The 17,371-nt window shown below is 36.8% G+C and overlaps 1 protein-coding gene across 3 annotated transcripts in view; it reads left to right on the top strand.

Annotated features, from left to right (window-relative positions):
* RERG (RAS like estrogen regulated growth inhibitor) overlaps nt 1-16,460 on the top strand; it is a 133,688-nt gene extending 117,228 nt beyond the window's left edge. For all 3 annotated transcript variants that reach the window (XM_070371143.1, XM_070371141.1, XM_070371142.1), the window contains 2 exons: nt 9,395-9,468; nt 11,215-16,460. In XM_070371143.1, the coding sequence (XP_070227244.1) occupies nt 9,395-9,468; nt 11,215-11,622 (482 nt within the window). In that variant the 3' untranslated portion in view covers nt 11,623-16,460. The remainder of the gene's footprint in view (nt 1-9,394; nt 9,469-11,214) is intronic.
* The last annotated feature ends 911 nt before the right edge of the window (nt 16,461-17,371 follow it).

The following is a 17,371-nucleotide window of genomic DNA, read 5'->3' as shown; positions in this document are numbered from 1 at the left end:
ATGGGTACAACGTGATGCTCTTCCATCAGGAAATGAGCATCATTCTAGTGGGAGAAAGAGGATGCAATGGGTGTGGCTAATTGGGTATGGGAGAGAAGGGCATGGGGAGAAGAGAATAATAGTAATATAAAGCTTGTGAATGCTCATTTTGGGAAAATGTATAAATAAACTATGTTTTTCCCCCCTCTTCTCTCCAATGAATCTGATTTAAGCCTATTCAAAATATAAAAAAGAAGCAAAAGTTGATATCTGTAGATCTTGAAAGTAGCAATAATATTGATGGATGAAGTATTCATCAACTGTATTTTTTGCAGTCCAGAGCAGAGTCCTTATTGGTAAGCTATTTAGTTCTCATCTTCAAAATAACACTGAAAATCCATGGGTTTCAAATTGAGCTTAAGTTTGACTCTGAATTAAGCCTTTGAGTTTTTGTTTGTTATGATTTGGGACCCTAGTTGGTTTTGTAAAGGTCAACATCGTTGAAATCCAGAGGAAGAAGGAAAGGCATACATCATTTTATTACCAAGCACAGTGTCCCAGACCAAGCTGGCCTCACTCAGAATGATGAAATGGGTAAAGATGAGTCCCAGGTTCTTTTCTGCTTTTGTGTTTGTTACTACAGGTTTACACCATCCAGCTTAAAAGGGGGCTTTCTTTGCCCTTGTGAGCTCCTCTTATTGCTTTCACTCATTCATCCCACAAATATGTATTAAATGCCTCCTATGAGTTGAATGATTCTCGATGCTGAGGATAAACCAATAGGCAGAAGGGGAAAGCATGGGCTTTGTTAAACTTACAGTTTAGTGAAGAGAGAAGAGTCAGTAAACAAATATATGTCAAATAGTGATAAGCGCCATGAAGGGAAACTGAACAGGAAAGGGGATAGAGAGTGATCTTGTATTTTATCTAACTTCTTAACTTTTTAATCTATAGAATTGATTGTAGTGAGAAGTACAAGGTAAAGATGCAACATTTTTCCCAAAGAGTTGACCAATTGTTCTCCTATGACTTACTAAATTATCTCCACCTTTCCCCACTACTTTCAATGCTACCTTTTAAAAATACATGGAATCATGTACCCAAGGATACAATTCTAGATTTGCTTTTCACACCAATGCCAGTACCACACTCTTCTGATAACTGTAGGTTCCTTAGGACATGTTGATACTCAGTACAGAAAGCCTTTCTTCTTTACTTTTTAACAGAATTATCTTGTCTCCTATCTCTAGTTTATTCTTCCAGGTCAATTTTTAAAACTATACCATAGCATGAAATAATTTTGATTGGAATTGCATTAAAATTATACATTCCTTTGAGAAGATTCACAGCTTTATGATATCCATTCTTTTAATCTAAGAGAATAGCATGTCTCTACATTTATTAGTCTTCTCTGGTTTTGCTTTTAAATAAAACGTTTTTCAACATCAATAATTTTTGACATGGTTTTAGTATAGACACAATTTAATCTTAAGATGATATATTTGTATCTAAAACATTGAACTTGGTTTGAAAAAAAATCATTATCTATTGTTTACCCCATCTATGTAAATGCTTACTCTCCTCTTATAATTTTATTACTTATATAAGCTTTAAAAAGATTATAGCCCCTGAGAACCTTAATGATTTATGGGAGTTTAATAGAAAAATACTAATTTTATTTATTGATATCAGTACAACTCAACAAAAGATGAAGCTTCTAAAAGATGATCTTAAAATTTTTTGGATGCTGTCTGAGATTTGTTTCGGTAACTAATGTTGCTTTTTAATTAGTCTTAGGTCAACCATTTTCCCTTTGGTTTTATTCCTTCTGAAAAACAAATGCTATTAATAGAAATCTCCTGCACCAGTTATTTGTACCATGGGCTTCCTTCACTATGAATAATGAAACTTTATTGAGTGACCTTGTACTGTTCTGCTCCACAAGAATTGCAGCTGCTAGGCAACAAGGGGGCTCATCTGACTTCAGGCGTATCAGATAGATGACTCACTCCCAGGTGAGGCTTTCATTCAGTCACCCTGGAAACTGGATGTGTGTGTGTGTGTGTGTGTGTGTGTGTACACTCATATACAAGAAGTCACTAATGTTCTAGCCTAGAGGAGTTCCAATCCATTTGATTCAAGATGAACCAAGCATTTCCTGGGCAAGCGTGCATGTGTGCTAATTCGCATCTGTCATGTCCTACTCTTTTCTGCTCTATGGACTGTAGCCTGCCAGGTTCCTCTGTTCATGGGATTTCCCAGGGAAGACTACTGGAGTGGGTTGCCATGCTCTCCTCCAGAGGATCTTACGGACCAAGGGATCAAACCTGAGTCTCTTGTATCTCCTGCATAGGCAGGCAGGTTCTCTACCATTAGTGCCAGCTGGGAAGCCCTTCCTGGGCATAACTTCATACTATTAGAGAGTTTCAAGACCCCCACCCAAAAGGAAAGCTACCTTTGAAAGCAAAGTAGCTTATTTGTAAAAAAAAAAAAACCGTTTTGAATTCTGAATCCAGAGCCGTCCTCGAAAATACAGTGCTGTTTTTCAACCTGTAACAGAATTTTTGCTCCATGAGAAACTGAAGACTGTGAATGTCCTTCAGCATATTAACAGCCCTGGAATATCTATTGCTCTGAGATAATTCTGTAAAGAAATTGTTTGCTAGTATAAGCACAAGTGATTTTCAAACTTTTAGATTTTTTTTTTAAGGAGAGGAACTCTCATAAGAATTCCAGTTACAGATGGAGGGCTCAGAGGGTGAGGGAGAATTAAAAATTCTAGTGGCACTTCCATTTTCGTATAAGAAGGAACTATTGTTAACATCCACGTGTTTTGAAGGATATAAACTAAGAAAAAAATCAGTCCTTGACATTGGACAATGTTATTTTTCCTTAAATTTTTCTCATTTCACCATGGACCAGTAAAATCTTTGTCAGAGGTCAGAAGTGGTCTGTGAATTGCATTTAAAAACTACCCATTCTCAGGTGGTGCTAAAGAATCTGCCTGCCAGTACAGGAGACACAAGAGACTCCGATTTGATCCCTACATTGGGAAGATCCCCTGGAGAAGGAAATGTCAACTCATTCCAGTATTCTAACCTGGGAAATCCCATGGATAGAAGAGAAGAGTCAGACATGACTGAGCACATATACACACAGACATACAGACACACAGACACACATACGCTGAAGCCTAGAGAATTTGGGACTGGACCACCTAACCAAGAAAACTCCCTGCATGATGGAAGTGGCAGCAGTTTTCTGGGTGCAGAACAGCTTCTGTGTCCTGTTTAGATTCCAAAAGAGCTGAGTATCTACCTACCAGTCATATTACCTTCAGAAAATGCTGATCGTGGTAGAGAATACAAAGACTTAGATCATGTACAGTTGTGGTGTGTTTGTGTGCTTGTGTGTGTGCGCACACCTATGTGTGTTGGGGGCAGTTGGAGAGAGAGAGAGAGGGAAACTATCACTACTTAGGAGGCATTGTACTCTGTTTGAATGGATTAAGGCTCAGATACAAATGAGAGTGGGAAGTGGGAGACATATTGGACCCACTGGTGCTCTGATTTTGTGACTGGTTCTCCCTACCTGAACTACAGTTCCGTTTGATTGGAAAAACTCATAATAAGAAAGAGACACACTCAGAACAAATTGTCTCAACTGGATACTAAAGCAGAGGTGCTTAGCCAACTTGCAGAACTGGTTAATATTGGCACAGCAAGGAACTTTGAGATCGTCACTTGGCAAATAATAAAACAAGTCCAATGAAGTCAGTTTATCCAAGATTACATGGCTATTTTGTGGTTAGATCAGCAATAGAACTCCAGTTAGTACAATTCCCACTCTAGCACAAATCATTACTAACTGTTGTTGTTGTTGCACTAGCCAAATGTCCATATTAATATGTTGAAATTTGCAAAAGAGCTAAATTATAAAAGGATTAATGGTATGAAACATCCCTCTGAGCACCAGTTTCTCTTAGTATGCAAAATATACTTCAGCTTATAAAATTATATGGAATGCAGGTTTTCAATCATGTATCTCTCATATACACTGAACTTGAGATATATATTTAATATGCCTAATTCCATCTTGGACTTCCCTGGTGGCTCAGTCAGTAAAGAATCCACCTGCAATGCAGGAGACTGCCTGCAAAGCAGGAGACCAGATTCAATCCCTGTGTCAGGAAGATCCCCTGGAGGAGAAAATGGCAACCTACTCCAGTATTCTTGCCTGGAGAATCCCATGGAGAGAGGAGCCTGGCAGGCTACAGTCCAGGGGTCACAAAAAATCGATCACAACTACATCACTACCACCACCAGCACCACAATTCCGTCTTGAAACTAATGTTGATGTTGTTGTTCAGTCACCAAGTCGTGTCCGACTCTGCAACCCCATGGACTGCAGCACACCAGTCTTCCCTGTCCCTCACTATCTCCTGGAGTTTGCCCAAATTCATGTCCATTGAATCGGTGATGCCAACTGTTGATCTTACAGTATTCAATATTTGGTTCATTTTGAAGTATATCTTAAACAATCATCCCCTTACCCTTCAAGAAAAAAAGACTAAAATAATCATTTTTTTGTGAGTATGAACGAAAAGTATTTCCATTCTCCATTTTTTCTTAACTTTCTTCACAAAAACTTACACATTTTTTCTTAACTTCCAGAATGAATAGTAGAGTTTCATTCCATTCTAACAGTACTTAGTGCATTTTTTAGAATTATCTTCAGAAAAGCTAGCACACCAATGTACATTTTGCCTCTGTAAGCAATATTTCCACTGTTTTGCATGAAGCCATGAGTTCCTAATGAGAGAGAGAAGGGACTTAAAGAAAATATTCTTCCAATGGCGTGAAACCAGCGTTCAGCTTAGATGAAATCACTGCTGCCTCCCGCTGCTGTCTGTGGCCGACATTCCCTCATTTCCTGCCTTTCATCGTTTCATTTCAGTTAACAAACAGCCAAAGAATCACACAACTTCATACCATTTTCTTTATATTTTATTTCCCCCCTACTGTGGCCTTCTGTGGTTGAAATACATATCCTATTTAGCATGGAGGCAACTGAGAAAAATGTCCCTGTCTGTCAGACAACTTGTGGTGCAAAGAGATGGACTAAAGCCCAGAACTCTGTTTTACAGGCTCCAGGGCTGATGCCAGTCCTTTAAAAGGGAAAGCAGCACAAAGGTCACAGCAGAACAGTGGAGAGAGAAACAGAAAGGGCCTGGATCCTGGCATGTGCACTGCCCTCTGGGCTTCTCCTCTCAGAATGGAGCCCAGAAGATAAAAAGGAAATAATTGAGAGAACGCTTAGAAATGAGTAGTGGCTGTCAGTGGTATTTTAGAGCATTCAATTATACAAAACAATAATCTCCCATTTAACGTAACAGAGGGGAGTGGAATGATTTAGAATTGAGAATCATACATACCCTGTAAGGATTACATATTACAGGAGAATGATGATAATATAAAATACACTTATTAAAATATATTGAACATAATCTCATTTTCATTTTTTTTAATTGACAAATAGTCACTTACAAAATTATATTAGTTTCAGGTGTACAACATAGTGATTTGATATTTTATAGATTACACACTATATAAAGTTATTATAAAATATTGGTTATATTCTCTGTGCTGTACAGTTATTTACAATAGCCAAAATAAAGAAGCAACCTAAATGTCCACTGACAGATGAATGGATAAAGAAGAGGTGAGATATATACACGTACACATGCAGGCAATGGAATATTGCTCGGCCGTGAAAAAAGAATTGAATCTTGCCATTTGCCACAACATCGATAGACCTGCTTAGTGAAATAAGTTAGATAGAGACAAATACTATATCTTATCACTTAAATGTGGAGTCTAAAAAAAAATAAAACAAACATAACCTCATTTTAAACTTTTATTTTTCAGAAAATACATCTGCAGTGTGTCGTGCCTTTGTGAATGATGACCACATAAGACTGATGACTAGGTTACACTACTTAGCTAAGCTTCCTTTCTGTGATTTGTATTTTGAGTAGGAGATTAGATTTACAGCAAAGTAACACAAAACTGTGGTCAAGAAAGAACTATAAGATAGTTGATGAGTTGAAAAAATGAAAGAAACATGAGACATATAATAGATAATAGGTAGGTAGATAGATTATAGGAAAAAATAAAAGCAATGGCTTACCGGTTACCCCTTTAGGAAAGAAATTTCTAGGTTTATTTAGTTGGTTGATTGGTTAGTAACTTGAGTACTTCAGAGGCAAATAATTGAGTTAATACTTAAGTCAATCATGCTGCTCTGTTCCCAGCACCATGTCATGTGTATGTGAAGGCTTTCTATTTCTTCACTTTATTTTTCCTGCATCCCCTATTCTGACACCATTGCCTTCCTCTGTTCCCAAAGGCATATAATCTAATACAGTTGATACTTAGCACAGTGGTTCAAAATCTACATTCCCAAAGCCAGTCTTCTGAGCTCCAGTCTTAACTGTACCATTTACCACTTAACATCTGTGTGACCTTCGGCAACTTATTAAATGTTGCTGTGCCTCAGTTTCTTCACATAAAATAGATCTGATAGTATTACATACTTCATGAAATATTTGTAAGGAATAAATAAGTTAACATGAGTAAGGCATTTAGAACAATTTGTGTTCAAAGGGTAAGCAGTATGTGTTAGTTATTAAATATTTTTTGAAAAAAATTCTATATATGCACATATTTTAAATTTGTATACATTTTACCATGCTATAGACCTACCTGTAGAGGTACTCATGTGATTTTCTTTTTTTAGTTCTTTAATGTGTTAATTGCACTGATAGTTATAAACACTTTGTATTCCTGAAATAAACTCTACTATTTTATAATGTATTTTTCTTATTATACTGTTGGATTCAACTGGATATTACTTTTTTAGAATTTTTGAATCTATGTTCAAAAATAAAATGAACCTACATTTTTTTTTTCTCTTCTCTTCTTATTACTTTTCTAACATTTCTTGTTGCAATTCATAGTGGGTAGCTATCCCTTTCTTTTTCCCCTAGAACAACTTGTTTAATGTTTAATAGAAATCTATAAAGCCAATTGGGTAGTCATTTTTTCTCATAAGAAATCTACAGTTAACATTTAAATTTCACAGGCTATTGACTTAGTTAAGTGTCTTATTTCTCATTGTACCAATCTGTGCATTTTTTCCTCAAAGAATTAATCAGGCTTTGAAATTTGTTTGGTATACAGTTCATAATGTTATTTTATTTCTATTTCACCAGAATGTGTAATTACTTCCTATTTTTATGCTCATTTTTGTTTGATTGCACCTTCTCTCTTAATTTACCAGTTAGTTTTCTCTGATCTTTACCTCTTCCCCCACCTACTTCTTTTAAAATTTTCAAGTGCCATGCTTTGCTTTTGTTAACCTTATCTAATTTTTTCTGCTATTTTTTCTTTTATTTTTCTCATATCTTCTTGGATTTGCTTTGTTTTCCTCTTCTAATTGTTGAGTTGAATAATTTGTTCACTTTTTTCTGTTCTAAATACCTTTTTATTATATCATCATTTGGAATAATACAAGTACATTAACTCCCTCAAACCTGCCTCTGGTGTCTTCCCTCATCTCCACCCTGGTATTTTGGTATCATCTAGAATTATGGTTCTGAATTGCTTCTGGTATAGTCTTATCACTTTGCTTGACTCCATTAGGACCTTGAATTCTGTTTTGCTGATGAGAAGTCCAATGTCAATCTGAATCACGTGCTTTTGTAGGTGATGGACTTTTTTTTCTCTAGATCTTTTAAAATTTCCCTCTTTGTAATTAATATCTTTACATTTTGTCATAATAGGTTGAAATTGGGGCTTTTCCCCTTGTGTGTCCAGTCAGTCCTTTTTAAAAACTTTTATTTATTGAAGTATAGTCAATTTGCAATGTTGTATTAATTTCTGCTATCTGGCAAAGTGATTCAGTTATACATATGTAAACATTCTTTTTCATATTCTTTTCCCATTATGTAAACCATAATGGGAAATTATGGGAAAACCATAATGGGAAATTATTCACAGAATATCGACTATAGTTCCCTGTGCTATACAGTAGAGCCCTGTTGCTTATCTAGTCTATCCTAATAGTCCTTTTAATGTGAAGTCGTTCAATGGCTCTAGTCCTGGGAAATTCTCAGTGACTACAGCCTTAGCTTCAACTATTTTCCACTCTTCTGTGTATTTTATTCTCTCTTTGAGGCTCATTTTATAGGAGAAAATAACATGTCTATTTCTTTCCACACCTCATATTTTGCTTTCATACTTTCCTTCTTTTTATCACTTACTAGTATTTTCTGGGAGAATGTTTCACCCTGAACTTCATCAACTCAGTCAATCATGTGTTGAGTACTTTATGTCATTTGTTTCATTTTCATGTAGAGCAACACCATTTTAATGCCTGGTTTTCGTTTCATGTCAGAACCCTCAGAGCCACCTAGTGGTTGTATTCTTCCTGATTTCTCCTGAGCCCAGCAGAGCTTGAAGATTACTCTGATATTATCTTGAAGTGAAAGTGTTAGTCTCAGTCCTGCCAGACTCTTTGCAACCTCTATAGACTCAATAGCCCTCCAGGCTTCTCTGTCCATGGGATTCTCCAGGCAAGAATACTGGAGTGTGGAGCCCTTCCCTTCTCCAGGTGATCTTCCCAACCCAGGGATGGAACACAGATTAGACTGCAGGCAATCTATCCTGCATTGCAGGCAGATTCTTTACTGTCTGAGCCACCAGCCTCCAACTGGTACTAAGCAGCCTCTTCTATCTCAGCTTTGTTCTCTCTCTCCCTCGGTCCTCTACTGTGGGTGACTGTTCCTTACCAACCCCTGAACACCCAGGTCCAACCACCTTCTACCACCCCAAGGGTTCCTCCTAGCTTTCTACAGTCACTTTTTAAATGAATAGCGATCTGCCTTCCTCTAATGTTTAATACATTCCTAGAATGGAGGTCTAGATGGAAATGAGCAGCTCCTGTCTGTCTGCTATTGTGTCAGGAACAGGAATTAACATGATTCCATAAACTGTATTTTTAGGAGTCTCAAGGTAGAATGCCATTGTGGGAATCACTTTCTCTTTTTAGGATGTGGAAGTCTCATTTTAGAGAGAAAAGAGTGTTAGAAAGCTTGCCTCACAGGAGAATAAAATAATAGAAAAAGGGAATCTCCCACGCTATATCCTGAGCATCTGTGGATCCCATATTAGAATCTGTTACTCCCAAGAACTTAAGAGTATAAAAATGGCACCTTCTTCCACCTCTTAGGCTGCACGTTTTTTTTTAATGCTTTGGAAACAGGTATACATTGGAGACTAATTTATAATATCAAGGATCAAATCTAATTATGCATTTATTTACCATTTTACCTTCGTTTTGCTCATTCCCTCAGAATCAACCTACCGACACCAAGCAACCATTGATGATGAAGTTGTCACCATGGAGATACTAGATACTGCTGGGCAGGTGAAAAAAGAATTCAGCTCTAATATTTCTGGATAAATAAAAATGAAATGTGCATAATATGAACAGAATTAAGACACTTTTCTATAGTTAACTAATGATGCCGAAAGATTTATCTAGTTATGCTTTATATTAGTTTATTTGCAATAGCTTATATATATGTCCTGATATAAATTACTCAGTGCTCCAAGTGTTTTGAAAATACCCTAACATTCATATGCTATCATCTAAAGTAGAATTGCTCACCTCTATTATGGGGAGATCACAAGATATTAATATTAGGTTTTCATGGTTAAATGTGTTTTGAAATACTCTGATCAAGTTAAATATATATCTTTACTGGAGAAGTTCTCAGCACCTTTATTATGCTTATATATAAGTTGAATCTTAAAGAAATCTACAATATTTATATTCTCGACTTATATAACCTTAGAATCTTTTTTCAGAATACTTTAAGAATCTTTTCTGTAATATTTTTTCTAAACCTCATCACATCAGATTAAAAATTTGAGCCACATCATTGAACGCTAACAACTGATTTTAAAATGAAACTAACATACATTTGCTTTGCAGCCAGTCAGTTCTGAAATTATAAACAGTTTATAGGAAGGCTTGGTTCCCAAGAATACAAAGAAGTGAGTGAAAGTTGCTCAGTTGTGTCCGACTCTTTGCATCTCCATGGACTATACAGTTCATGGAATTCTCCAGGCCAGAATACCAGAGAGGGTAGCCTTTCCTTTCTCCAGGGATTCTTCCCAACTCAGGGATTGAACCCAGGTCTCCTGCATTGTGGGCGGATTCTTTACCAGCTGAGCCACAAGGGAAGTCCTCCCAGGAATACGGGTGACCACTAAGAATGAGAGTTAGGAAGCTGAAGGATATCATGGTGCTTTTTAGTTACTACTTGATAAAACTATTTAATCCAAGAAATATATTTGCAGCTAGTTATACAGTTTTCCTTCTCATCACTACCTGCTCCCTATATATGCTCTCACCTTCCAGTACTGATTCTAAAGAGAGAGACAGCAGGAAAATACATGCCTGGAGAAGTCATCTGAGCCTATAATGGCAATGGCAATACATTTTCAAATCACACCTGCTTAAGAACGCTTTCAAATGCTACCTTCCTAAGAAGGAGGGATCACCCCTTTTGAGAATCACTGCAATTGAGTTTCTATCATTATTGAGACTGCATAATATATCAAAGGTGCTGAGATAGAAAATGAAGCCCAAATCCCTTAGCTTTTACTTTGACTCTATACAATTTTTCACTTTTTTTTAATTTGGTGGCTAATTGTCTCTAATCTGAAGAAACAATTAAAAAACAAAACAAAAGCAAAACCGCTTCACTAAGCCATGCCTCTAATTCTGATCTCAGAGGATGGGGTAAGGTCTACTTGTTTGTTACCTATTGGCCAATTGTTTAATTGTAATGAAAAATCTCAGAGGCAGTGTGCTCAACTAGGAGGATAATTTCTTTATAGTCCTTGCAATTACACATTTAATGATGTGGCAAGAAAAAGTTAGAAGCACAAAGTTAGGTTCCGTGCAGTTAGAAAATGTTTAGTACCCTAAGTTATGCTTCTGTTCCAAACTGAGAGGGTCAGCTTGTTCAGGCAGTTTACCAAGAATTTCAAACACTGCTGAATGTAAGGAATGGTTGTTAAAGGATCACTGTTAGCAATTGCAGCATCTATACACTGCAATTACTTCCAGGTCTCCCGACTGCTGTTTTTTCCCTGCCAACAGGAAGATACCATTCAGAGGGAAGGACACATGCGATGGGGGGAAGGCTTTGTGCTGGTCTATGACATTACTGACCGAGGAAGTTTTGAGGAAGTGCTGCCACTTAAGAACATCCTGGATGAGATCAAAAAGCCCAAGAACGTGACTCTCATCTTGGTTGGAAACAAAGCTGACTTGGACCACTCCAGACAGGTCAGTACAGAAGAAGGGGAGAAGCTGGCCACAGAACTGGCATGTGCTTTTTATGAGTGTTCTGCCTGCACTGGAGAAGGGAACATCACCGAGATATTCTACGAGCTGTGTCGAGAGGTACGTCGCCGGAGGATGGTCCAGGGCAAGACGAGGCGACGCAGCTCCACCACGCACGTCAAGCAAGCCATTAATAAGATGCTCACCAAAATCAGCAGTTAGGCAACTTCGTCCTTGGGAAGACCCTGCTCAGCTGGGTTTGGGTAATTGGAAATATTTTCTTGCCCTTTTTCTTCCTCCAAAGAAAAGAAGATACTACATTCCTTGTTCTGACTCTGGGAAAAGTTTGGGCTTCCCACTGGTCCCAGCCTTCCGTATGTTGGGAAGTTGCAGAGTGTTTTAATGCAATTTCATTTGACAATCTCTCTTTTGCCTGCTTGAATAAAACATGCTCTATTGCAGTTTGAACATGTAATCACCAGATTCTAAAATGGCTGGGTTCGTATTAAGCTATTTTTAGGCATCTTCACCTTGCTTCCATAGGTTGAAGTCTTTTCAAAAGCATTTTAAATTCTATTCCTTGTCAAAACCTACAAATGATCATCCTAAAAATCTAAGATAACAGAAAATACAGGGCTTCCCAGGTGGCGCTAGTGGTAAAGAACCTGTCTGCCAATGCAAGAGACACATTGGTTCTATCCCTGGATCAGGAAGATCCCCTAGAGGAGGGCATGGCAACCCTCCAATATTCTTGCCTGAGAGAATCCCATGGGCAGAGGAGCCGGGTAGGCTACAGTCCATAGGGTCACAAAGAGTCGGATACTATTGAAGCGACTTAGCATGCATGCATGCAATAGAAAACACGATGAAAACACAGTAAGAGTAGCTGAGACATTGTACTGAAGAATAGAGCCTTAGTTTCTATTTGAAGTGAGGCTTTTCTGAATGATCTTAAACCATCTAGTTTTTCTTTAACCTTTGTTCTGTTCTTAAATTCAAACATGCACTCACGAAGTTTTCCATTATCACAGAGAGTTTCATTTCAACTTGAGTTGACTGTCTCCTTGATCTGTTTATTGATCATTGCATCCTAATTATTCTTCTGTGATTCCAACAAGACTTAACTATAACAGAGACAGCAGGACCCCTCATTTCAAATCTGCCAGGCCATTTCTCATTAAGCCCAGGTGAAATAAAGACAAAAGGAATTTTTTCACCAAACCCTGACTTTATTGAATGCTAATAGAGGATTTAGAATTGGAAGTTTATTCATTTACATTTCTTTCTATGTTTATCATCTTAGCAGAAAGACAACATTCAAATAAACAGGGGAATTAAAAATGAAGCTTAACTACTCTTCTGTTGAGGACCCCAGGTTCTGTGCCAGGCACAGTAAGAAGAATTAGCCTCTGATTCATTTAAGCTGGCTACATGGCTTCTAATATTTTGGATAAATTAATTCACTTAGAATTCAGAAAAGAGTGAGTGGTTAGAGTTCACTATGCCTGAATAAATGTGTATAAAACAGATTCTTATATTGTGAAACAGTCTATAACTGATAAAGCTTTATGATTCTTTTTTCCCCTATTATGCCCCCATATATTAAGATTTGGGCACTTTATTTTAGAAGAAAATATATATCTTTTACATATGTGTGTATTTATAAATGCATAGATATATGTATAAAACTTTATAAGAGTTGGAGGCTTTAATTCACCAATGCATTTGGACAACTCGGTGTAATTGACTATTTTATGTGAATATAATAAAAAGCATAATTTTCACATTCTGTCACATTCAGGCAGTCTTTCTTGTGGTAACATGAGAAGTTTGCCATTTTAGGAGAGATTTTGAAAGACTATTGGATTGCAGAGTTGATGACTTATTGAATGTGATGCAAAGAAATAAGCACCTGTTCATAATAATAGCTACTATTTTTAGAGTCCTTACATGCTATTGTAGGCCCTTCATGTCTTATCTCATCATATTCTCACAATACCCCTATGCAAGAGATAGTATTATGGTCACAGTTGTAAGGATGAAGATACTGAGCCAAAAGGGAAAACAAGTTTGCACAGCTATTTAGTGGGTAAAGCCAGGATTTGAACTCAGAGAGGCAAAATCAGACTGTAAGCCTATACTGTGATCCACCATAGTGTCTTAGTAGACTTATTCTTGAGTCATCGGTATGAAGAAACAGAAAGGAGAAAATTTAGGGAAGACTTGTTTTATTCATGGGGCTTCCCTGGTGGCTCAGTGGTAAATAATCCACCTGCCAATGCAAGAGAGAGGGTTCCATTCCTGGGTCAGGAAATCTGCTGGAGAAGGAAATGGCAACCCACTCCAGTATACTTGCCTGAGAAATCCCATGGAGAGAGGAGCCTGGCAGGCTACAGTCCATGGGATCATGAAAGAGTCAGACACAACTTAACAAGTAAACAACAATAACAACTGTTTCAGTTATGCTTTCATTTGTTCATGAACAAACATTTACAGATAAACTGGGCATGTAACTTGACACATTAGTCCATCTGATGGTTTCTGAGCTGAACCTTGAAGAATGCAGTTAACCTTTGAACAGTGGAGGGGGTTAGGGGTGCCAACTCTTCACACAGTTAATACCCATATGTAACTTTTGACTTCTCCAGAACATAACTACTAATAGCCTACTGTTGACCAGAAGCCTTACCAATAATATAAACTGTCGACTGACACATATTTTGTATGCTTTATGTATTATATATTGTATTCTTACATAAATTAAGCTAGAGAAAATGTTATTAAGAAAATCATAAGGAAGAGAAAACACAGTTACAACACTATACTGTGGTGGGCTACAGTCCATGGAGTCACAAAGAGTCAGACATGACTGAGCAACGGAACACATATACATGCACTCTGTTTATCAGTACTATAAGTTTGTGTCATCTGTTCATAAAATGAATCATCTATCAGTACATACAGAAATATAGTCTTATGTATTACAAAGCACTGTAGATGTTATACGTATTATATTTGATGTCAACAATGGAAAAATCTGTGAAAAAGAAATTTATATTTATTTCATGCATTGATAACGAAGAAGCAGCAATATGATTCCTTTATAGTAGCCTAGTGTAATCAGTATGATTGCTTCATGTTGGCCTAGCCTATACACAATGAATGACTCCATCATAAAATTTGTATGGTATACAGTATTACAGTCAAATTCATAACACAGTATTGGAAAATTTACATTTTTCAAAAACTTCTTACCCATGACAATAAACTGATACATAGTTCCCTCAATTTTGGGAGAGTGGTATACTGTACTGTAATATGATTTCTTTTAAAACAAAGTTATAAATGGCAAGAAAACTAACACATTATTAATTTTATAGTAAATATCACTCACCTTATACCTATATGATCTCCATATCTACATATTTTTAGTGTATTCATGACATATCTTTTTCTTAATTATTTCTAGGCTATGTCTTTTATCTGCAAGTTTTTTCAAATTGTCACAAACCTCCAAAAAGCTTTCCAATGTATCTGTTAAAAAAAAAAATCTACACATATGTGGACCCTTGCAGTTTAACCCTGTGTTGTGCAAGAGTCACCTGTACATACAAGTTATCTAGGAAAGAAAGATGGTAAAAGTATCTAATCAAAAGTAATAGCACGGAACCAAAATATGGAGACATGAAAGGTGATGGTAATGTAGTAATTACGAGTTTAGAGAGCCACATATATCATTCTTCAAGAGGAAAAAAAGAAGGTGGGGAGACAGAAGGGATTATGAGAAAGAAAAAAAGATAAGGGATTCAGAAGTAAAGAAAACATGTCACATCTATTCATAAAACTACAGGTTTAGGTAACTACATGTTAAAGGACCAAGTAGGTAACTTAGCTGTAATTCATTTTCAGTAATGTCCATTTAGACAGGGCAGGGAAAATGAAAGCAGAGAAAATTTGTTTTTAAAATGTCATCTTCTAGAAATACAATCTCTTTCATTCTCTCATGCTATACTTGGGGATGAAACTCAGCCAGTGCCCGTTAAGAATATGCTGCTAAGGAGGCCTACTGTATGTAATATCTCGATGATCTCTTAGGTCAAACACTAACGAAGTGAACTTAACAGTCCCCAATACCAGCGTCTTCCTTAGCCAGATGTATACATATCCAGACCTGTTAAAACATAGAACTACTGGCAGAAGTCCCAACTGGTAATTACAGAAGAACTTGAGATTGCACAAATATAAATTAGTTATTCCTCTCATGCCTCAGGCTTCTCCACAAAAGATTATAAACACACATTGGTTCTTTTACACAGTATTTTCATGACAGAAACCTGTGTGTTCTTGAACAGTAATGATGGGTTGTTATTACCACACTACCACTACCGATATTTGCTTTCTTGTAATTGTTTTTCTTTCAACAGTCAAAAGACTTTTTCCATATATTGTGTTTGTACTCATATGCCTCACAGCACTGAGAGAAGTCAGGATCTTTCTTTTAAGTAATACTTGTGGTACATAACCATAGATAAATACAACATCTTGCATTCTAAGTGTGGTAACATTCAAGCTTTCTTATTAAAACAGCCTCTGTCCACTTTGAGGATAAGAAAAGTAGTCAGTTCATTTGGCCAAATGTAATCAAAGTAAAGTTGAATTAAGAGTAAAGTTGTTGAGCTAATCACTTATTGGGAGAGTCTGAGAAGAAAAAGGACAAATAATTTTTTTCTCCATAGGTTTGGCATTTTACATTTAGTGAAATCTGTATTCCCATATATATGGGTCTATTTGAAGACTGTTCTGTTTCATTGGTCTGTTTGTTCATTCTCTAGAACCATGGTATGTTAAAATTGTAGCCTAGTAATATGTAACAATTACTCCTATTATAACATGATTTTTTTTTCAAAGAACATTTGCTCTTTATTTTCATGTAAAATTTTGTGTTCACCCTGAAATATGTACAATAAGAGTGGTAAGCTTGCTTCTTTGTGACTGGAGTAGTGATACTCCCAGAGGTGATCAAAATTAAGAATAAATTTTTTTATTTGGGCATTACTGTACTCTGGGACTATGTAACTATTTGGTCTAAAAATAGAATCAGAAGGAAGATTTTCTGTTTGTGCTTAGAAGGTAGTGTCTATTTTTACCAAGCCTTACTAAGATATAATTGACAAAACATTGTGCAAGTTTAAGGTGTACAACCTGATGATTTAATGCATGTGTGTATTGCGACCACAATAATATTTCTTATCATGTTTATCACCTCACATAATTACCTTTTCCTTTTTTTTAATTTAAATTTATTTATTTTAATTGGAGGCTAATTACTTTACAATAGTGTATAGGTTCTGCCACACATCAACATGAATCTGCCACGGGCATACACGTGTTCCCCATTCTGAACCCCCCTGCCCCCTCACTCCCCGTACCAGCCCTCCGGGTCATCCCAGTGCACCAGCCCCAAGCATCCTGTATTGATACCTTTTCTTTTTTGTGGTGAGACTACTTAAGGTTTACTATCTCGGCAACTGTCAAATACAGTATTTTTAACTGTAGTCATCATACTGAATATTAGATTCCCTGAACTTATTCTTTTATAACTGGATGAGTGACTGGAACTTTGTACACATTGACCAAAATCTCCCCATTTCCCCTACTTCCCATCCTTGGAAACCACCATTCCACTTTGGTTTGGCTTTTTTAAAGATTCTAATGTAAGTGAAATCACATGATACTGTCTTTCTCAGACCTATTTCACTTAGCCTACTACCCTTAAGGTCCATCCACGTTGCTGAAAATGGCAAGATTTCTTCTTTTGCCTGGTGAAATAATATTCAGTAGTGTATGTGTGCATCTCCTTTTCTTTGTTCACTCATCTGTCAATGGGGACGCTTAGGTCCTTAGATCCCCAATGTAAGGCCCCTTCAAGATCTCCAGGGGTGCAGACAGGAGTGTTTTCTGCAGGGTTCCT

This window comes from Bos mutus, chromosome 5 (assembly GCF_027580195.1).
Source record: "Bos mutus isolate GX-2022 chromosome 5, NWIPB_WYAK_1.1, whole genome shotgun sequence".
In the NCBI taxonomy this organism is placed as follows: Eukaryota; Metazoa; Chordata; class Mammalia; order Artiodactyla; family Bovidae; genus Bos; species Bos mutus.
Note: the sequence above shows the minus strand (reverse complement) of the source record. Positions and strands in the feature narration are given on the sequence as shown.